This window comes from Sturnira hondurensis, unplaced genomic scaffold (genome assembly GCF_014824575.4).
Source record: "Sturnira hondurensis isolate 20B ecotype Veracruz unplaced genomic scaffold, ASM1482457v3 Scaffold0016462, whole genome shotgun sequence".
NCBI lineage: Eukaryota > Metazoa > Chordata > Mammalia > Chiroptera > Phyllostomidae > Sturnira > Sturnira hondurensis.
The window spans coordinates 7,795,795-7,819,812 of record NW_028089093.1 but is presented as its reverse complement, the minus strand read 5'-3'; the positions used below and the strand labels follow the sequence as shown (position 1 = coordinate 7,819,812).

General features: G+C 34.2%; 1 protein-coding gene across 1 annotated transcript in view; it reads right to left on the bottom strand.

Moving 5' to 3' along the window:
- Positions 1-24,018, bottom strand: part of SEMA3A (semaphorin 3A) — a 323,208-nt gene that overhangs the window by 146,781 nt on the left and 152,409 nt on the right. The window contains exons 3-4 of the mRNA XM_037066142.1: positions 6,666-6,823; positions 589-651 (exon numbers count right to left, since the gene is read on the bottom strand). Of these exons, the coding sequence (XP_036922037.1) occupies positions 589-651; positions 6,666-6,823 (221 nt within the window). The remainder of the gene's footprint in view (positions 1-588; positions 652-6,665; positions 6,824-24,018) is intronic.

The window sequence follows — 24,018 nt, the reverse complement described above, 5'->3', positions numbered from 1 at the left end:
ATTTATTTCATGGATGAGTAGAAGGAAGGAAGAAAGGAAGGAAAGAATGGAGGGAGGAAAGGAGAAAAGGAAGGGAGGAAGACCGGCAAGAAAGGAGAGAGGAAAATGGGGCACATATAAAGTGAAAAAAAAGAAGAAGTAGAAAGAAGAAAGGACTTGTAATTTAATTATGGCTCAGAGGTAAAAATATTTCATATTCAAAAGAAACTCAGGAGGAATTGACATATTAAAACCAATCTGTACAAATAATTTGAATCATTTAATATAAATATATGTGCTAGAATATTGCATTTTTCTTTTGCATATATAAAAGTCATCAAAGGGAACATAGTTTTGCTTTATTTAGGAATGTTGTTATTTATCGCTTCTCAGCCTTTTGGCTAAGATCAAGGGTTGGAATGTTGTTATTTTAACCTACTTTCTTTATATAAAACTGTCAATACTTTACATAAAAATGTAAGTATCCAAAATCAACGACTATTTTGTTTTTAAAGAGTGATTGGGCTTTAAAAACAAGCCCAAAAATGATGACAGAGTAATAAATTACTTGATTCAACTATTAAAATTATTTCACAGATTTATGCTTACCAGAATATCTTTTCCAGCCCACTTGCACTCATCCCTTCTGGTGTAAGATACAGGCCACACAATCTAAGGGCAGAGAAGGAACATTATGTTATGCCAATTAAGTTCTTAATACTAGATCCAACATTACAGTGTATTAGACCAAGTTGGGAAACTGAGATAAGGAAAGTTCCATAAAACATTGTGTGGCAGGACCCTTTCAGTTTAGACTGTTCAGTGGTATCCGTTAATTGGTATAAGCTTAAATCATTCACTCTTTGGGTATCCATGTGGATTTTCTGGGGTTCTGTTCAGAAAAAGTCCAGCCATTGTTAATATAATGAGAATGATTTGCCCAACCTGGCAAATGCCTGCCTGTAACCTGGCAGCCAAGGAGAATGGACTGGAATGAACATGCGTGAACACTGACTTCATTGTACTAGTCAGTAGGAGCAGTAGACTTCATTGAGAGAGTGTGTGTACTGTGTGGCTGTAGCATTCAAAATTAGTGAATAGAGCAACAAATCTGCATCAAATTTTGGGTTAAGCTTGAACATCCCTCCACAGAAACTATTTGGATGATTCAGAAGCCTTTTGGGGGTGATGCAATGAGTACCACACAAATAAAAGTATGGCACACATGCTTCAAAGATGGTCAAGAAGAAGAAATGGCAAAGTCACAGCAAGATCAAGACCATATGAATTCAGTTTTTTGATTGGGAAGGTGTTGTCCATTGTGATAACACTGCTCCAGGTCAAACAATGAATAACCAGTGCTACTCAACATTTCTTTGTGGGCTGAGAGATACAAAAGGGCCACAGCCATGAGCAACTGGTTTTTGGCAGCTTCTTCAAGACAACTTGCCCATTCATGCATCATGTTTGGTGCATAGTTTTTTGGCAAAATATCATTACCCTGATGACTCAGCCCCGCTTCAGCCTAGATTTGGAGCCCTGCAACTTCTGGCTTTTCCCAAAACTAAAATCACCTTTGAAAGGGAAGAGATTTCAGATTGATAAAATTTCATTGATGAGATTCAGGAAAATACAACAGCAGTTTGGGAGAACTGTGTTCTGATGAATTAAACTGATGGCAGTTGGGAGAACTGTGTGCGGTCTCAAGGTTCCTTCTTTGAAGTAACTGAGGTGTCATTGTCCTGTGTATAATGCTTCTTGTATCTTCTTCAGTAAATGTCTCTATTATTCACAGTACATGGCTGGTTAGCTTCTGGACAGACTTCATATAGGAAAACCGAGCAACCCAGAAATTCCTGCAGTCAAGGCAGGCATACCTTGTTTTCTTGCGTTTTGTTTTATTACACTTCACATATGTTGCATTATTTTAACAAATGGAAGATAAGACCCTCCACCAGCAAAGTGATTTTGACTCATTTTATTGAGATACTTGCTTTATCAATAGAGGTCTGGAAGCAGACCCACCATCTCTTCAAGGTATGCCTGTGGAACTAAGCAGTGTGTAGTGGGAAGAACTCCAAAACAGGTTGGGACAGAGAGACCATCCTGAGAGGATATGAGCATTTAGTAAAGAGAGGTAGAAATAGACACAGAATATGACTTACATTCTTCTAAGTGAATTAGCATTTTAAAATAGTGATTTTGAAATTTTAACATTGGCTGCTCTAGATTCATTACCCTAATCCAAATCTCAGCTGAACGTGCTCGAATGAACAATTTACAGAGTTAGAAAAAAACCATTTTAGGAAGAAATATATTTTTTTGACAGGGAAAATAGGTAAGAGTAGGTTTATTTTACTTTCAGGAAATAAAGGGGGAAATGAAAAAGCAAATAAATAGCTCTAAAAATAATCACCCTCTTCACTGTAGGCAAAACAGACTAATTGAGAAATAATTGTTTGCATTTTTATCCCTAATTTTTGGTCTTCATCCTTCCAAAGGTTCCTATGTTGTATGAATTCAGTGACAGTGGTTGACAAAGCGAGGTGTTACTGGTGGCTTTGAGGACTGTGGATACACTTCCCCTTGGTCATGTTAATGCTTATACCCTCATCTAAGTTCTAATATAACATTTTAGTTTCCCTCGGCAATTCCAATGACACCTATCTCTCCTGGGGCCAACAAACTTAATGTTTTTTATTCAGCCTTCTCTTCTGTTAGCATTAGTTAATTTCAGGGGTGGTGGTGGAAATCTTATGTAAAAGTCCAGAGACGGTGGCAGGTAATCATTCATGTCAGCTAAAAAAATTTTAGTCTCAAAATGACTGATTAGCAGCCATTGGGAACCTCCAGAAAATTGAATATAAATGGTCATAAACTTGGACAAAGGCTGTGATAGTCAATCTAGGGTATTAAAAAGCAAAATACAATACATTTACTAGCAAGGACTTAGGGCATATTGAATTAACTATGATGACATACACATTTCAGGTCTATATCATAATGAAAAGCCCTAACCATTTTTGGATGTGCACCAATTTTTACCATTTGAATCTCTTAATTTACATATTCTTTTCTTTTCATGCGCTTTTCTTTACATTGATGTCTGTGTGTGGTATATAAATTTGAACTGTTATTTGACTAGTTCCACAAGGTTGTTACAAAGTCGTCACAGAGGCAGAAACACCGTAGGGGGGCAAATGTATGCCCATCCCATTTTCATACCCTGACTCCTGAATGACTAGCACGGTTGCTCGGCAGTTGCGTTCCACAGGCACCACAGCCTTAGCCTTACACTGGCTACAGAAAGGCCGATGGTCTGTTCTCAGTTAATGGTTACACCAGAGGAGGATACCATATACATTATCCCTGGGACTCCACAGGGATAGAATGGTATACACCAGAGCTAAAATCATTCAGCTTTCTAGTAAGGTTATGCAAAATTCAGATTATGAAAACCTAATTTTTTTAATTCAAAAAGGTACTTTGCTTTTTCATAGCTTCCTACATCTTGATTGTTGTGTTGAGTGGCATAGACTCCATTTTGTGATTTCTCTCTTATGTTAAAAATTAATGTAATTTTGATAATATTTGTGCTACATTATATCATACCAGAGAAGTATGTGTACTTTCAACTTTCTAGAGTTCCAGAGTAATGTGTGTGTGTGTGTGTGTGTGTATACAAATATGCATACATTTGTTAACCTGTTGATGTTTTGGCTCCTATTTTCAAAAATGTCTCACTTAACTAACAATGTCTAAATTTCTTATCCATTATACTATTCAAAGTGCTTCATGATCTATTTTATAGCATCCTCCTTATGCTTCTAATCATGGTGGCCTCTCTTAGTTATTTAATAACTGCTTATGCTTCAAAGAGATTGCATCCTTTATCACGGCCAAGAATCCTTCGATAGTCCTTCCAAGCCTGATAGTATGTTTTTGTATCTAACAAGGATTGGCCTAGTATTTACCTTTATATTCATAAACCTTTATCTTTATCTACCATTTTGTAAATTCCTCAAGAATTATGCCATCATATTATAACCTATAGAATTTATCACAGTAGTAGAAGCATAGAAAAAATTTGTTAAGTAAGAGTAAATAGGGTAAAAAGCACTGAATATATGAATATATATATTCAAACAGATGTAATATTTAAGTAAATTCTATTCACTCTCATGGGCAGTGTGATATACTGCCTATTAAATCAAATTAAAACTAAGTAACGTGTTTGAAATGGGATGTTTTAATATTAAAATATGTCTTCCATTACTAGCATAATGATTTTAAATTCAAGAGCAGGTGTTTTAACAGGAACACTATGGCACCGGGCAAGTCACCTAACTTTAATTAATTCAGTCTTTCAGTATATATGTGGGAGGACAAATGCAGGTTCACAGTTGTTCATATGGAAAATAATACAATAATTAACAAATAATAACCTAAGAAAGTCTAATTGGTAGAAGAGGTACGGTGATACATCTTGGGCATTCAAGTGGCCTTAGGATTTTTCTCATATATAAAATTATTGGTTAACTTATATGATGACTTAATCTTTTCAATTTTAAAACTAATTAATATGCAAACCAAAAAGACTATTCAGTGGGAAATGTTAAATACATTAAATATTGCATTGTGAAGTGATATGTGCTCCTATATTGTCTATATATAGGTATATAGATATGTACACATATATTTATATTTATATATTAATTTTAAAAAAGATCAAAACATAAACCTCCCAAAGTTGAACTGAAATAAACTTTTATTATTAAAGTAGCAAATATTTATAATCATCTTAGATTTTTCATTCATTTTTAAAGAATAATTTCCATTCACTAAAAGAACAAAAATTTGCTTATTTTGTGACCTTTATGAAAGACCCGAAGATAAATGTTTTGTCATTTCAGAAAACAGGAGTAAGCAGTTTTCTTAGATAATGGTTGATGTTAGGGTACTGGTATCTGTGCTAGCTCAAAAACCAGACAGATGGAAAAGTCAGAAAAGAATTATCCAAGGTGATTTTTAAATGTTATATTCTAATTCTAAAGTATTATGTATTGATATTATATATCAGTATTGCTATTTTATATGCCTCTATGTAAGGAATCAAATTTTTATACATATTCAGAATTTCAGTATTTCAGTAATGGAAACAAAGTGAGTCTTAGGTTTTTAGTACAGTACTAAAGATAACTTCAGATCTTTAAAGATCTGAATCAGCTTTGAATTTAAATCTTCATTTTATTCCAAAAGCAATATTCTCCAAACAGAATAAAAGCTTTTTACACAATAAAAAAGTGTTGCTCTGCCTACTATGGTTTATAAGAATTTGAGGCACACCACTTTAAAGCCCTATGTGTTAAGAAGCAAAACTAACATAAATACTGAAGTGTATTCACTCTTAAAAACATGTTAAACTGGCACTTTTGTAAAAGCTTTTGCGTAAAGATCTTTGTTCCTTAAAGAAGCCTGGAAATATTGAAAGGTGGGAAAATGGTTTATTTAGAGAGGATAGCAGATAGACTCAGTAGCACAATATCCACTAATTTTCAATCAATGTTTATGTTCCAAACTATATACCTTATTAATTAAATAAGCCAGAAACACTATAAAGAATATGAATAAAACTGACAAATGGGCAGTATCTAAATGACCACATACATAAAAACCTGACACTGAAAATTGATTTTTCAGATAAGTGTTTGACAATATTTTTGTTTAAAAGGCTAGATAACAAACAAACTAAGGTAACAACCAGAACAGAAACAGAAATCGGTATGGAGATCATTTGGAGGTTTATCAGTGGGGAAGAGGAGTGTGGAGAATAGGGGGAAAGGTGCAGGTATTAAAAATCATAATTAGTGTGTACAAAGCAGATAGGAGGGTGTTAAAACTAGTATAGGACATGGAGAAGCCAAAGAATTTACGCCTAACCCATGGACATGAACTAAGGGAGAAGATTGCTGGAGGGGAACGGGGATACCAGCGGAGGGGAGTGAAGGAGGAAAAATTGGGACAACTTAATGATATAATAAAATGTCCTTTAAAAAAAAGGCTAGATAGTAAATATTTTAGGCTTTGTGAGACAGATGATCTCTATCACAATAACTGAATTCTGCCATTGTAGAATGAAAACAGGCATAGACAACATGGAAATGAGTGCCAGTTTTCCATTAAATTTTATTTACAAGCACAGTTGATGTACCAGGTTAGGCATGTGTATAATGATTGATGAACTCTGCATTTGCTGGTCACATAAAGATGTATACATTTACTTTATCATTTGCTGGTCACATAAAGATGTATACATTTACTTTATATATATGTGTATATATATATGTGTGTATATACACACACATACACATACATAATATACACAGTACATGAAATAAGTTATAATATACTTTTATAATGGTTCAGGTATTTATTTAATTTTATGTAGGAAAAATGAGATAACTATATATAATTTTTTGAAAACACTATAGCTTTCTCCTTGAGGATTTTTATGGTTTATTGCATCCATTGATTTGTGATAGTCAAAACAATGCATTACTCATATTTGTATCTAAAAAGGTAAAGTAGTCATTTAAACAATTTTTCAATGGTCACACTGTTATATATCTAGAGAATTCTTGAGATGTCTCAAAAGTACTGTAGTACACATATTAAAATAAAGATACCTTTTGAAAATCCTTGATATTAACCAGGTTGAATGAGAATATGTGATCTTTTGCTCCAACATACAGCCTGCTCCGTTCTTCATCCAAAAGGAAGGTGTGATAACTGGAGCTGTTGGCCAAGCCATTGAAAGTGATCAAATTGTTGGATTCCAGCATTTCTGCAATGTAACAAAACAAGACATTGGGTGTTAATCTGAGGTCCCACGTAAGCATAGATTTGGTACATGGTAATCTGACTGCTCCCTGATGTACTTACCAATCCATGGTTTCTCTTCACAGTAATATAAAATATATAGAAGCCAACCTTTTTTTACATTTCATTGAAATGGGAATTATGCTCATTAGTTTCCTGATATCATTCTCAAGACACACAGTGCTATAGAAAAAAGGGAGAAAAATCCCTTTTCCTCACAACTGGTCTGGTGGAGTCTGTTTGCATTTATCAATGGATTAGAATGGTCAGTTTTACATAGAAAGTGCCTTGAATATTACAAAGACTGGTGTAAGTGGCTTAATGTGATCTGAGTCATTAGCTAGAAGAATAAGCATTAGCAGAGTTACTAGGAGGAAACACTGTTTAGACTCCTAGGTTATTTGAGGTTTCATTTTATTGCAGAATTTTAATCTTTTCAACCATATCCTTTGTAAAATTTTGTAACAGACATATATAAAGAAGCTGAGTTGGCCTTTTGTAAAAACATGAATTAAATTAATTATATAAACTGACCTCAATTTTTCTGTTGGTTAAAGCTCTCCAAATTTGCTTTTGGTGTGAATGGGCAAGTACTGAACTGTCGGAACTAAACTTTAAGTGAGAAAAATATTTTCATATAAAAATAACATTAATTGTAAGTTCGCTTTCATACAGAAAGGCAATTATTGAGTATCAGCAAAGAGGTTTTCTTTAAACATACGTTTTTATCAAAATTATGTACATAAACCATCACAACCTTACTCCCAAGGGCTAGAAATGTTGAAGAGTCTCCAAAACTATGTCCTGAATCAATGATTCAGATTTTTCTGTTACACACATAGTAGAACCTTTTCATCAGCATTAAACGTAGACAGTGCCTTTCGAGGAGAGGAGGTGGCAATGTAGACCCTTCCTCTGTCTCAGCCCTGACCTGAAGACATTGGCCATTTGATAAATTTCTTTGATTTATGTATTTCTCCTACTGCCTCCCAATATAATTAAATATTATTTTAATAGAGGACAAAGTTCAAACACTTTAACATAGCATTAAAGATCCAATCATTACCATCTGAGTTGAGACTCCACACCAGTATACCTCCTCATGTCCTCTTTCCTGCCACCTTGGCCCAGCAGTACCCAGCCTTATAAGCTAGTTCAAATGCAAGCTCCAAGAAATTCTCATAGATTTACCTTTTTAAAAAAGAGTTTGTTTATTTATTTTTAGAGGGAGGGGAACGGAGGGAGAAAGAGAGGGAGAGAAACATCAATGTGTGGTTGCCTCTCACGTGGCCCCCACTGGGGACTTGGCCTACAACCCAGGCATATGCCTTGACTGGGAATCGAACTTGCGACCCTATGGTTTGCAGCCTGCACTCAATCCAGTGAGCTACACAAACTAGGGAAGATTTAATTTCTTTGTAACATCTTGCTCAAATCATTCATGACTTGTATCACACTGTCAACTATTACAATCATTTACATAAATGACTTTCTCCAGAATTAACATTCCCTCATGTTAGGAAATATATAATTAATAGCCCACCATCCTCAACTCCTATGGCTTCTTTTCTATACTACCAAGTTACTAATATTAAATTATAGTAACACAAATTATAGGAATTGTTAACAAATGTTTAAAAGATGCATTTAAATTTCACGAGAAACATGTCAATAATGAGACTGATCTTATCTCACCTCTAACCCTGACAAAAAAGAAAGAAAACGAAAGAAAGAAATATCTGGCTGGTGTAGCTCAGTGGATTGAGCACGGGCCTGTAACCCAAAGGATTACTGGTTTGATTACCAGTCAGGGCACATGCCTGGGTTGTGGGCCAGGTCCCCAGTAGGGGACATACAAGAGGCAACCATACATCCATGGTTCTCTCCCTCTCTCCTTCCCTTCTTCTCTCTCTAAAAATAAATAAATAAAATATTTTCAAAAAGAAAGAGAGAAAGAGAAAGAGGAAGGCAGGCAGAAAGGAATAGATCAAGGGAAAGAGTTTCGTTTATGTGAATCATATTTAAAATAAATAAGAGCTATTAGTCTTCTGAGAGAAAAAACAGAGAATACACTATATAATATCTAAATTTAAATGCCATTCCTCTTGCTAGTGTCCAGATGATTGCAAAAGATTAATATATGACCGAACTTTCAGGTACTCTGAGCTGTGTGAGGATGGAAGGGACTCCTACCAGAGGCAGGGGCTATATTAATAGATATATTCTCTCATTGATTAAATGGATGTTTAAGGAGAGCTGTTCATCAAATAGACTAGATGTTCTTTAGTTTTTCTTCCAATTTTAAACTCTACTCTAAACTCTATAATTCTAACCCAATACCAGAGAGACCAAACTGAGTAGGTAATCAAAAACCAAACCAAACCAAACCAACCAACCAAACAAATGAACAAACAAACAAACATATGGAGTTTGGGCCCTGAGTGAGTCTAAACCAAGAGATTTTTACACTGAGATCAATGATTAATCAATGGGAAGATCATTTAAGAGACATGGTGAGACTTAGATCAGAAAGGTACAGAATCTACTATGTAAGTGAGCTCTAAGCATCAAGTAGAAAACATTATAGGAAGACAAATACTAAAGCTGTAGAACATAAAATCATCCAGTTATAGTTAAAAACACCAGCAGCACCACTATACTTGTTTACTAGGTGTGCAAACTAGAATGAGTTCCTTATAATGCCTAGGCCTCAGTTTTTGGAAGATGGGATTAATAATGTATCTGCCAAGAGTTATCGTGAAAGTGAAATTGGATAATTCATCTAAAAACCTACAATAATAGTTGGCATAGTATATACTCAGTCAAAGTTTACCGATTTGCATAACTAGGAAATTAGGATCCAGATGGAGCAGACAAAACGCTTATCTTAGCAAGTGTGCTAACTTGTTATCATATTAGTAATCTTATGTGGTGAAAGGATAAGAAAGAATAGCAGTACGTACTTTGATATAAATTAGTATTAAATGTAGTGGTAATTTTAAGAACACTGAAATATTTTTGTTTGTCAATACATGTGTCCTGAATTATAAATGACAAATATCATGGCTTTCTATATCATAATTCAAAATAATAAAAATATTTATCCAATTGAAAAATATGTTACAGGTTGAATTTTGCAAATTCATTCTGGGAGAATTATTGGTTCCTAGGTACAGACAATTTAAAAGTCTTCAGTAGTTTTTTTTAATGAAATCACTCTGAAAACAAACTACCCTTCAAAAAATGTTAGTGCTGGATCATTTATTAAAAAGAAGATGGTATTTTCCTGAAGTATGTGTCAGCAGCTGTTTCTGGTTGCTTTCAAATGCACTTAGCCTTGCCTCATCATTCCTTTTGCTGCAATTTCTTTAGATGTTCCTTTCTCTCAGGGACTCTTTGCGTTGCTTTATTACTGAAAGAAGAGCCTTTCTGAGATGCTCATGGCATCGAGCCATGGCAAATTCTGAATTGTTTAGGTTTACTTACTACTTTCCAGGTCAAAAAATATCTAGGTTAAAATTAGAGAACTTTTCTCTAAATCTAGATCTTACATTATTTAATACTTTGTTTTCCCAGATGTATGACTTTGTTTTTCCTCTATGTAGACATATTCACCTGCAATTGACATTAAAGAACTTCAACTTTGTCTCTAGTCCTTCACAATTTTAGGTGTTTCTTTTCAGTGTCTGTTATGTGAATCTTACCATGACATAAACCAGCATGTGAAATAAAATAAATATTCATTGGTGTGAGATATTTAATATCCCACTACCTTTTAAGATATTTAATATGTGCATAATCAGTCAAATAACAACAAATGTAATTTTAAAGTACAACCTAAATTTCTATAGAAACAATTTCACTATGGTAAACCCCAGTAAGCCAATTATACCTTTTGGGTTTAAGTCAGTATTTCTCTGGATGAGACATTACTTTGACTCCTACATTCTCTGTCAACCATAAAGAGAAATAAATGTAGAATTGTAATCAAAACTGCCATTTCAGACATGTTCTCATTAATGAAATCTATATTCTTTAAATTTAAATGTGGTAGATAAAGCATTCTATTTATTCCAGATTCACCAAGTGATTGAGTGTTTCTATGATTTACTTAATGACATAGTAGAAGATATGTGGATCATATGGCAAAGCAAATAGTTTGTGCTCAAAAAGTGCTATTATCATCCTTATTATTATTTAATAGAAAGCAATGTAGATATTAAGCTTAAGCATATAGATATTTTGGAAAGAAAACTCAATTCAACTTACATAATTTCAAGCGGCACCATGTTCAGTTACAAAATAGATTACACTCTCTTGTGATGTAGTTCCAAAAAATAGTCTTATGAAATTCAAGATACTTACATAAGAACTCCATTTAGTAATTTATTTTTAACTAATAAAATAGATCAAAAGAAGAAAATAAATTATAATTGATATAGACTTTAATCAAAATATCCTACCAAATTATTACCTCCCAAATAATCATGGTAGGTAAATCATGATCTTTCCTAATGAGTCAATTTTAATTTTCATTCTACTTATTTATTTATAAATGTTTAGATTAAGCATTTTCCTATAAAATCTTCATGACCTCTAATGTAGTTCTATTTGAGTAAAGAAAAAAAGAAAAAGGCATTGTTAGCAGACACTATCAATGCATTATGTAGAATAATGAAAACTTATTACAAAGCCTAATGCTCTTCTTATATATTTAACACAGAAAAAAAAGATGAAAAAATTATATCAAAAGTCATACATGACTACACAATAAAGTTATATGTTTCCCATGGTACCATGATTATTTTTAGGATAAGCACATATTTATACAGATGCTTACATTACAATGATTGGGTCAGATTCTCAAAAGGCAATGAAATGAGTACTGATTTCTAGAATGCAAGACTGCCTGGAACTAAGCTTTTTATAGTAGGATGGAAAATTGTGTACTTGACCTTCAAATCCAAACAATAGCCACTCTGTTCTTTATATTTCTGATTTCTGTTACATTTCTTCCTTTCTCTCCTTCCTTCTCTCCCTCTCTGTCTCCCTTTCCTTCTCTCCTTCCCTCTACTTCACCTTGGCCTCCATCTCTATCTCTTTGTTTTACAGCACAGAAGGTAATAAGATATCATCAGTTGCTAGCCTCATGAATTGCCTGAATTCAGTGATGGTTTTTGATTTATGTCCTTTTCCTTGACTGAGACTTTGTGCTTTTAATAGACCACTCAAAGACCCTATTTAAAGCAGTCAAAGGCAGGTTTATATTATGCCAAAATATTTTGACTAAATGATGACATCCAGATATTTGTAAATACTGGAAAGCTCACTAATGTCTAAAATTTTAGACCCTATGTTTCAGTGCTTCCTGTGTTATATTTTAAATTTCATAAACTGAAAATATTTCCAAAAAACAAATACAGCTGAAATAAAAGTTGGCATTTTTTTGCATTTAAAAAATGAAATAGCAAGAACAAGTGCTGTTTATTATCATAACTTCATACAAAAGAGAGAAGTCATATTATTTAATAAAAAGGGCAGAAAGGACAAAAACACAAACATAAAAATTATCTTTAGAGCCCTGGCTGGTGTAGCTCAGTGGATTGAGCACAGGCCTGTGAACCAGAGGATTGCGGTTCAATTCTCAGTCAGGGCACATGCCTGGGTTGCAGGCAGGTTCCCTGCAGGCCAACTCCCAGCAGGGGACGCATGAAAGGCAACCATACATTGATGTTTCTCTCCCTCTCTCGTTCCCCTCTAAAGATATATAAATAAATAAAATCTTTTAAAAAAGAAATAAAAAGTTATTTAAAAAATTATCTTTAGAGATAAATTTATATTGTGGAAAAGTTCATCCTATTTTTTTTACTTTATTTTTATTTCACCAACGACTAATTCTTAAAGCTTATAACAAGGAAGGTACATAACTTTCCACAGACTTAGGTTTGGGGAGTAATGAGTTAATAAGTTAAACCATGTGGATGATGAACTTTGCTCCTGGCATTCCTGGTCAGTGCATCTTGTCATGGCATAGATGGACCCAATATTATTGACAGTTTACCTGATTTTATTTATTTGGTGACGCTAAATATTTTCTCTCAATTTACAAAGTTTGATGAGTGTTGTTGCAATGTATTGGGACAAATCTAGCTTCTGAATTCAGTAGCAGTAAACACGCAAAATGTGCATCATGTTTATACATTCTAGTCCGAAATTCACTTTTATCTAAACTACTTTTTCCTGCCTATGTCAGCAATGACAACACTCTGCAAAACACAGTCCCACCCCCTCTCTCTAGAACATTTCTACAAGTTCTTCTTCTAACCTATTTCTTTGCATTTGCTGATAGTCCGATCTCTGATGTTTCCATCATACTGAATTTATGCCAGGGCATTCCTCAGCCAAATGATTCTTATTCATAGTTGATGTGAATAATCAGCCTTTGGACTTGGCTAGACTTCCTGACCAAGACATATCATACCCACAACTTAGCTTGGGACAAGTTAAGATCCATTCTGAGCTTAAGCCTACACAATGGATTGTGCTTCTAGATCCCACATAAAATACAAGTGGCCTGAACCACTTTGTGAGGGAGGAGCAATACATTCCCCTTAAATATGTATGTAAAACCTCAAAAGCAGGACTCCCTGTGATTTAATCTATTTTCTACTTTGTATAATGTAAAAAACATGTGTTTACAATCTAATCTGATGATTCAGATTTTTATTATTTAGTGAAATCATTCAACTAATAATTCAACAAACACATTTACAGTCCTTATTATGTGTCACCCACAGACATTGCTAAGAAGATTGTGGAGTATCAAGATTAATAAAACCTTGATGGAAATGTATACAAAAGCCATCAGACAAGAAAAAAGTGAATGAACAACAACAGAGAGAACAGGAGAGAATTCCACGTAGAGGACATGAATCAAGTCCAGGGGAAAGAAAGAAGGACAAATAGAGGAGAAAGAAGTTTTAAGTGTCTACTATGTCCCCCAAACTGCTGCATGGTTTATCAGTATATTCAGTGAAGCCTCACAGCAACATATGGAGATGAAATTTTTTATCCCTATTTTACCTTGTGAGGAAATTGACTCAGCTAGACACTGGAATATCATAGGTCACAGGGCTGGTGTGATGCAGAGTCCAGATACCCACTTCCTGGTACTAGAGGCTGGGCTTTTTATTTCTTGCTCCATGTCAGCTCTAAGAGGGTAGAATTTTTTAGAATCCTATGAACGGATTGTTGAGATGTGAAAAATGTAAGAATACATTTTGGGAAATACAAATAACTGGTGAGAAGTTTGGTTATCTCTCATTATCACATAACTTTTCTTAGTTAATAGTCTCTTTTTTATATTATTCTATTTGATATGTATTCAGTCTCTTTACACAGTCATAACTGTAAGTAATCTTATCTGCAACTATTGCTTTTGTCACTAGAAGTCTTTTGAAATGTTTCAGATGTATATGTTGCGAGACATATTTCCTCCCAAAGGTCAAAGACTTAATAGAAACCTCTTTTTAGGTATTGCACAAAAACCTCGGAGTCTGAGACTTAGAGGGAACACACTCCCTTTGGTATTTTTCTCCATTACTGACATCACATTTCTGTATGTTTTAAAATTGGTTGCAAATATCACTCATCAAAAAATTATGCAAACCATATCCTCTTCATTATCTACAGATCCAATCCATCACTTCAGTTTCGTTTAGCTCTATAACAAGTTCCCCTACATTTGCTTTTGCTTATATATTCACTATCACTGTCATAGATTAAACCATCATAATTTCTTCCCTCAATTATTATGATTATGATCCAGCTTAAGTTCCTCTTGAGGTTTACATCAGTAAATGATGTTATACACTGTCTCCAGGAAGTTCCTTCTACAAAACAAACACAACTTTCTTCCAGTAAATTTGAGAGAGAAGCCACTTATACTTTATTCTCCTTCCCTTGAATCTCATGGGAAAAATAAAAGAGGCAAGAAAATATCCATATTAAATGAAAAGAGGAAACAATACCAATGGAACATCAAGCCACAAATTTTTAAGAGAATATATGCAATATAGTGAAACATAAAAACATTTTGATATATAATGTTGAAATCTGGCACATATCTATATATTCAGGTAGGATAGAATTAGTGTTAAGGGATTAGAAATCATAAAACATATATTTGCAAGTGTTTTACTACAGAAACAAACCACTTTGTGGATTCAAATAATTTCAGAAATTATTTGAAAATGTCAGTAAAGAGTGGAAGCACAGCTAAATAGAAATGCAGCATCATCACAGCTAATACATGCATCCCAGGTACCATTTAAATGAGACACACACATGTGATATTTACCACATGTGCATTATCCTTTTATCAGAGGAAACTACTGTACGTAAAGTACAGAGACGGCAGGAGTGCAGGGTGTGAACATCAGACAGCTCCACAGAGTGTTTCTGATGGGTTTTACACAAAAACACCAATCACAAAAATATGAAAGAATGGAGGATTTATTTTCCCAGGAGGAAATACATTAAAATTTTGTAGCTTGTTTTCAAATCAAAATGACCTCTGTCAACTATAAACTCCTCCAGCTCACCTCTCTGTCAGAGGAGGAGATAAAAAAATTCACTAGATGTAGTTAAAGAGCCCAGAGGAGACAAGGACTTGGCTGAGCACAGAGGGTTAATCCTGGTTGTTAAATTTCAAACTAAAAGTAAAATATGATATTCTTTGAAAGAGGTGAAATTGATTAATGAGAAGGTAACAGAAATGAAAGACAGGAAATAAAACCTCAAATTACACATATCTGCAGACTAAAATGTCACTACCATCCAGGAAAATCTTATTTTACAGAAAGATTAATTGTGGAACTTTCTAAGTAAAGGAAGAATATATTTGGACTCCTTGAACAAAAAGCAAGGAGAAGGTAAGGTAAGTAGATAGTTACCTTCCACAGAAGGTAAGTAGTCAGGTGGTTTCGTACTTGTACAAAACAACATTGTATGATAGAAAACAAAAAAGGAAATTGCGTAAATACCTAGGTGAAGAAATAGGTGGCTCAGTAAGTTTATACCCAGCAGATTGTCTGTCAGGAAACAGAGGCAGTGTCAAATATTCTCAAACATGCAAATTTTAAAAATATAAAACACTCACCCATTCAAGAAACTACAGCAAAAGCAACTTAATAAAATTCATTCAAATAAGGCATGAATCAAAATCAAGAGCACTGATATTACATCACTTGTCTTTTTAAAACCTGCCTACAAATCTCCAGTGTTTATTTGATTCAAGCCCTTCATATTTTCCATATTTTCTTTGCTCACTCACCAATAGTATATATGTGTGTATATACCTATGCATTCAATGATATATACATATATATTTACATACACAGAAGATCATTTCCACAAACTCAGCAGCATGCCATCTATAGTTGCCACAGCTCAAAATGCTGTCTATTGCCCCTAGGGCTCTCAATTCTCCACGTGCTCCCGCTTAGGTGCACCTGCTCACCACTCAGAATGGAAGTCAAACCTCTCCTGCCACTTCTCCAGCCTTCTAGGTGATTGTATATCATGCCTTCCTTCATGAAACACAGAGCCATGTACAAATGTAAATTAATCACCTCTTTATTTCGTTAGCTCCTGTTCTATACTTAAAACATCCTTCTTTTACTCATTTTTGTCTTCCTAGGCCTAGAACCTTTCGAACCTAGTCTTGTGATATAGAAGTATCTCAATACATACTACTTGGAACACCTTTTATTTTTTAAGTGCAACAAAACACTCAGAAAAAGTAAGTGTAATAACAAATATCTAGGAAAAAAGTGTAGCGGTATATCTTGCATGTCAAATTATATGCTAGTTGTATAGTTATCACATAATACATTCAAATAACCAATAAAATTGTATGATCTAAACCCTAAATTATTTAAAACAAGGCTATAAAATTATAACAATATAGCTCACTTTAAAAGTCTATGTGATAAGCACTATTGTCATTTTATATATCATAATCACATAAATCAAGTTTTTCAGAGTTCAGTTTAACTAGTAACATCAGTCAGAAAATCTATTGCAATAACAATAGTAAAATTATTTGAGAGAAATTATAATAGAGGGCTAGTTAAACTATTGATATAAAATATAGCAATAGTACAATGAACTAAATAAAGGAAGAATATGTTTGGACTCCTTGAATATAAAGCAAACCAATAGTAGATGCTTTATAATATAAAGCACTTTAGTGCTATGACAACAATACAAAAAGCTATAACTTATAGCAATACTTTAACTGGTCCCATGTATTCAATTTCTCTCAACTTTAATATATTCATCAAGGCATCATCATATGTATTGATGTGAGTGTATTTCAAAAATGTAATGCTCTTCTTATAAAAACAACAGCACTTTCGTTTATAACTATTACCTTAGCCCAACCTACCTAATAAAAGTTGCAGTCCCTAATATCCCTTTGGTACCATATTTTATGCCTGTTTCCGTAGTTCCCATAATTCTATCAGAAATGGCCAGTTTACTCTGCTCTAAGCCTGGCCTGCCCTCTCGTGTTTCTAGTAGATTTGCCATGCTCTTGTGCTTCAAGGCAGAGTTGGAAGCCATCTCTTCCAGGAAGAGTTTGAGAATTAGCCAGTATTGCTTCCTCCTCTGATGCCCCGCCTGCTCTGACCACAACACACATGAATGCACGGATTATATGTCACTCATCTTCATGGACATTATGGAACATGCTTTTCTCTTACATATAAAGTTAGCGCAGTGCCATAAGGGTCTAATTATATGTGGAGGAAATGGTGAACTAGACAATTAATCATTGAATTTGAGATCTAGAAGGATCTTTAGACGATAAGGTCTGATTATAGCCATTTACAAAAAGAGCACTAAGTGACTTTTATTAAATAAAGTTCTTTCTAAATAAATTTCTACAAAAATGTGGCTTTAATATTTCCCTATATTTTTTGGCTGCTTAATTGCTGATATCGATGAGTTTTTGGTAAAAGTGTATGCTGAAAAATAAATATTGCAAACAATTTAGAAAATAATGCATAATGTTCATTTTTACTTCTTGTATGACAATGAGTTTTTAGACAATGAGTTTTAGTGTCATTATTATCTAAAGCAGCTAAATGTTGTAAGTGGGATGAAAATGATGAATACAAACATGTGTTGTAATTGAGCACTCAGTTCTGTGCAAGATTATTAATCAGTAAAAGTTTAAAGTGTAGATCCTTCTTTCAAAATTCACATTGGGTTAATTTACAACTTTGAGTGATGGGCTAGTAATCCAGAGATCAAACTTTTGTTTTTGATCCTGTCTTATGTCTTAGATAGTTATATGGCTCCTTTACAGGCAAGTTTCTATTACTAGTCAGCTTACTAGCAAGTGTACATTAAATGCCTAGGAGTAGTAAGCACTGTGTTAGCACTATCAAAGTTGGAAAAAAAAAAAAAAAGGAAAGGGAGGCTTATCTGATTAACACAATTGTAAGCCTGTTTTTCTCGGGCAGTCTTGGTCAACTACACACATATACTATAGCATATATTTCAGTCTGTTCTTCAAATTACTATCATATGCCATATGACCATAAAAAGCAAATATTTTCTGATATTTCTAAAAATTTCTAAATATTGTTGTGTTTCATTTTTCCCCATTAAAAACTATGGAAATATTCATGGAGAATTAACTAGTTGTAAATCACTGAGTAATCTGCTATCTGTTGTGTATACCCACTACAAGATTTTTTTAAAAGCTGCTTAAGAATGATTAATTTGAATTGTTGTAATGCTGAGCAAATGAGCTTTTATTGAAGAAAGAAAGTGAGTATTTTTATCAGTCTTTTTCCATTATAAGATGCATNAAAAAAAAAAAAAGGAAAGGGAGGCTTATCTGATTAACACAATTGTAAGCCTGTTTTTCTCGGGCAGTCTTGGTCAACTACACACATATACTATAGCACATATTTCAGTCTGTTCTTCAAATTACTATCATATGCCATATGACCATAAAAAAGCAAATATTTTCTGATATTTCTAAAAATTTCTAAATATTGTTGTGTTTCATTTTTCCCCATTAAAAACTATGGAAATATTCATAGAGAATTAACTAGTTGTAAATCACTGAGTAATCTGCTATCTGTTGTGTATACCCACTACAAGATTTTTTTAAAAGCTGCTTAAGAATGATTAATTTGAATTGTTGTAATGCTGAGCAAATGAGCTTTTATTGAAGAAAGAAAGTGAGTATTTTTATCAGTCTTTTTCCATTATAAGATGCATTTATGTGAGCATAAACACACTGGAGAACATATTCATTTCAGTGTTCACAGAGACAAGAATCTGTTTATTTCTTGGAGTTGGAATGTAGAGAGAAGGACACAAAGAAGTCCCAAAGATCAATCGTACAGATATTCTCAAGGATCAGTCCAGTAACCAAATCAGAGGAGGTGTGTCTGGTCAGGGATAAGAAGTACCCAAATCCTAAATTTGGCTAACAGAGGTGTTTACTATATGTTTATCAAATGAATGAATAAATGGATTTATGGTTAGGTAGATAAAACGAATGTATTTTTGAGTGTGTAATAGTGCATGTGAGTTAGATAATTTATCCTACTGTTCTACTTCAAGTAGATAATTTATCTACTGTTAGATAATTTATCTACTGAGTTAGATCATTTATTCTACAGTTCTACTTCAAGTCTCTTCATTCTCTAACCTGCACAATGTTTGGATGTCACGACAAATGTAGTTTAAGTTTGCCAGTTGACAAATTAAAGTTGTTGACTAGAGAAGTTGTTTTATTGTCTCTTTTTGGGGAGGAGAAGGAAGACAAGGCATGCATACGCATGCCTAGGCATGCCCTACTCCTTTAACTAGAACAGATACATTTTGATTATAAAGACTTCTGGTTTACCCATAGAAGGATCTTGTTTGAATCAGATTTCCATTCAGAGGGGTGGGAAGGAAATGAGGGAGAAAAGTGTTGAAAACCAATGAACTCAAAGAATCTCTAGATAAAACCGTACAATGTATATTCTGGGTATATTCTAATGTTAGTGACAATAATATCCTATTTATGATAGGACACTATAAATATTTCCCCTAATAATGTGTTTAATTTTGGAGTGGATATATTTTACAATTTATTAAGTATTCTAAGTCAGATATTTTAATGAAACTAGTTTATAACAATTCATTGACACTTAAATTTTTTGGCATGTACAAATAAAATGGAAAAATAGAATTACTATGTAGATACTTTGGTCCAAATTTAATTTTCCTATCTTCTGCTCTGCCCAAATAATTTTTTGTAAAAATTATCTGATGATATTACTTCTAAAATTTACTTTATACAGAAAAAAACAATTGAGGTTTATATAAAAGATGAGACAAGTTTAAATTATTCTACTTTCTTTTCCAAACACATTCTGCTATAAATATATTCTAACATTGGCTCGTGTTTAGAACTGTTCTGGGATTGAAGTTAAATATAGTGTGAACCAGGTTTGGTTTAAGAGGCCTAAGAGCAACTCAGTGTGATTCCGTAGAATGACAGTGAAAATACAGCATGTTTGCTGGAAACCTTGGCTCTCCCAGGGGTCGTTAAATCAACCCATCTGACCCGTTCCGGGGTCAGACATGACAGCAGACCCTAAAGAGTCTCTAGACCAGTGAAGGACACACAGACATTTATTGCCACAGGGACAAATGTCTAATTCAGAACTAAATTTACCTTTTCTTCAAGAATGGGCAAAAAAAGTAGCGTAAGTCATTGCCTTATTAAACTGCCTTCTGTACTCATCAAAAAATATGATCGTTTTGCTTTTACAAAGCAACAACAACAACAAATGAAAATACTAATAACAATGTTAGAATAGGTAATAAATGCTGTTTGGAGTGAAATATGATCTTCTAATACCTGCTGAACACAGCACATTTTCAAAATGAGACTCCCCCATTATTCTGAATGCAGATAATAACCTGGGTAACATTTGCCTCTGGACATGAGGGAGAAAATGTGTTAGTGATATTAAGTTCTAAAGAAACCTTCAGAGCTATTCAATGTGAGCAAGGAAGGAGTCAAGTAACATTACCTAAGGTCACTGATTTCTTAATTCTTGAATTTTCCTAATACTTGTTTATTTTGCATATAAATATAGTTAAAAGATTATCTTTGCCAATCACTTCTTTACAATAATATTGCTATTAGTAAATTTTGGATTAAATAATTTAAAGTAAATTTATATCTTCACAATTGAAATGTTTATTTATTTGAAAAAATGATAGGTATTATTTTTAGCTTGCTCTTCAAATTAGTAAATTGTTGTGAAAATAAAGACCTATGAACTTCCACCTCAAGAAATTTGCTTTAAAAGCTGAGGTTATGTATTTTGCTATATCCCTAAGTGGCCATACCTTTGTAATAATACTTCTAAGATTTAAAAAATGTATTTAAATTTTATATTTTCTTGTAAAAGAATTATTTTTAAAAAGACATTTGTTTCTTATTAAGCTAAAGACCACTACTGATAAAACTCAAAAGAAACTAAGATAATTTTAAAATTAAGACAAAAGTCTAGCTTTTCCCAGTTATAAATTGCTTTATCATTCTAAACACTCAAAGGGGAGAAATTACTTCTACTTAAAAAAATGAAAGAACTTTAGTTTAAAAGTTCATAGCTGAGTTTGTTTGATGAACTTAATGACTTCCACCTCATTTAGTAAATCAGAACCTACAGAAAGCTACACTCAACCCTTTGATAGGTTCTGGAGCCTATCAGCCCGGCTTTGCCACTTCATTAGATGTCAAGGAGCAGTAAGTGATACTGCTGTGAAAGTCTTGACTCAGGTAGTTGGAAATGCTCTTATTGCAAAAGTACCAATTATCAACAGACTTGATGTCAAAAAGGGGTGTATCCGGAAAAGCACATCATACACGCACACAGTTGGTTATCATCTTGGTTGACATCAAAGAGAGAGAGATCGTTTGAACAATCAGCAGTTGACTTGCAACGTTCCCAAGGAGTGCACACATTGATTTAATACACGCTGTAGCAGAGTGACAACTGACCTTGGAACTCTTACCTTACGATCTTTGGAGGGCAACAAAATAGGGATAAACAATGCATATTTTCTTCCCAAAGGAGGAAGCATAAAATATAGAGGTTGCATGTTTTAATCTCTGTGCTGAAATGGACTCTTGCACTTGGTCTCGTACTATTTTTGTGGCTAATCTTTTCTGAAATGTAATTTTGTTTTGTTAACTAAATTCTACCATGAACTTCCCCTTTAATGTCAAAATAGTATATGAGGCTCAAATTATACTTTAGTGAAGTTTAATTTTAATTATATAGCCTTTTATTTCTTCTCTACCTTCTACCTTATTTCTGGCAAAGAGAAACTAAGCAGGAAAACTATTGAGGTACAAAATCTTAAATAATCGAAATCAAAATTAGAATATATTTTGGTAACATTTACATGACATTATTAAGAGGACTAAATGATAATGGAAAAATACAATTAAAATTAAAAAAAAGAACCACTGACTGTACCCTACCCAATGGAAGCAAACATGCATGCTAATGACTGAATGACCCTATACCGCACGATCCATAAAAGATCAGTTTCCTTTGAAGCTCGCTGGAATGAAGGATTCCACGAGGAAATGCATTTGGGAGAATACAAGCTATAGCACTATGCTAGAATTCAAATTAAGACAGCAAAGACTTTTGGAGGTCTAGTGTGAGGAAGTTTGCTCAGGGCACTATTAAACCCCATGTTTTCCAACCTTGTATGGCACAGAGCCCTTCGTAAATACATAAAAGCACTCCTACTTTCAAGGACTATTTAGGGAGATACTATCATATTAATGTCAGACCTATATTTATTGGGATGATCACTTAGTAAATTATATAATGTCTAGTTACAACTTGAAACTAATGTAATATTGTATGTCAACTGTAACTAAAAAATCAAAAATATTATTTAAGTTTAAAAAAACCCCATAGATCACTTTAATTTTTCTGTAAATTTTAAGAGAAATTTTTGGGGTGGTGGGGTTTTAAAATATATCTATTGTCTGTACACTTTTGGCCAGGTTTTTGTTGTAAGATGGTACATATACTGTATAAACATTATATATATTATAATATATACCAGGTATTTTATGCACACATCTATCACAGGTCTTGGGGCGGGAGTGTGCCCATCTGTGCTGGTGGGCATAGGCAGCCTTCTTGGAGGTGGTCCAGTGGAAGAGGGCACCTGCTCCTGCTCTGTTGAGGCCTGCAGAGTCCTCATGGCCCTCCACAGGGTTGTGGCAACAGAGCTGCTTGCAGGCCATTGGCTGAAATCCTTGTTTGGGGATGCTTTGCTGAGTGAGAAGAATCTCTAGTGGGCAGGTGGAACTGGTGAGGGACCTTAACCAGCCATTTAGGTTGGAGATGACAAATTCTTAACACATTTGCAGCCATTCCTTTCTCCTGACACCCAGAGAGACAGGGGTAACCGATCACTGCACTCAGACTCCTTATGCCAGGCAGGCAGGCAGGCAGGCAGGCAGGCAGGCTGGCAGACCCAAGTGAAGGGTGAGGATTGTCCATCCCTCTAAGACACTACTAGCTGATAGCCAGGCCCCTGGATGCTAAGAGGGTAGTGCCCAGGGTTAAATCCAGGCCCAGGCAGTGGGCGAATGAGGACTAGAACTCATATCTAGGCACTACTTACTGTGCTGCTCCTCTTGGGCCCTTGAAATTCTGGGTTCCCCAAACATAAATATGGGGATGCTGGCCATACACACACACACACACACACACACACACACACACACACACACAGGACAGGATGAGAATGGGTGGGATGGCTGAGCATGGAAACTCACTGCCCTGAGGAAGCCCCATCTGGCAGGATCCTGGGACTTTTACAGAGGCCCAAAAGGAAGTGAAAATTTACCCACCCTTCTGTGAGGGGCCTGTGACAGTAGGGAATGTTTGTTTACATAGTAAAAAGGCTTAAAATACATGAAGCAAAAACTATAGACCTACACAGGCAAACGGGCAAATCCACTTTTATTCTGAGGTGTCCACAATCCTTCAAATAACTGATAGGCCAACATACATACATATAAGAATACAGAAAACT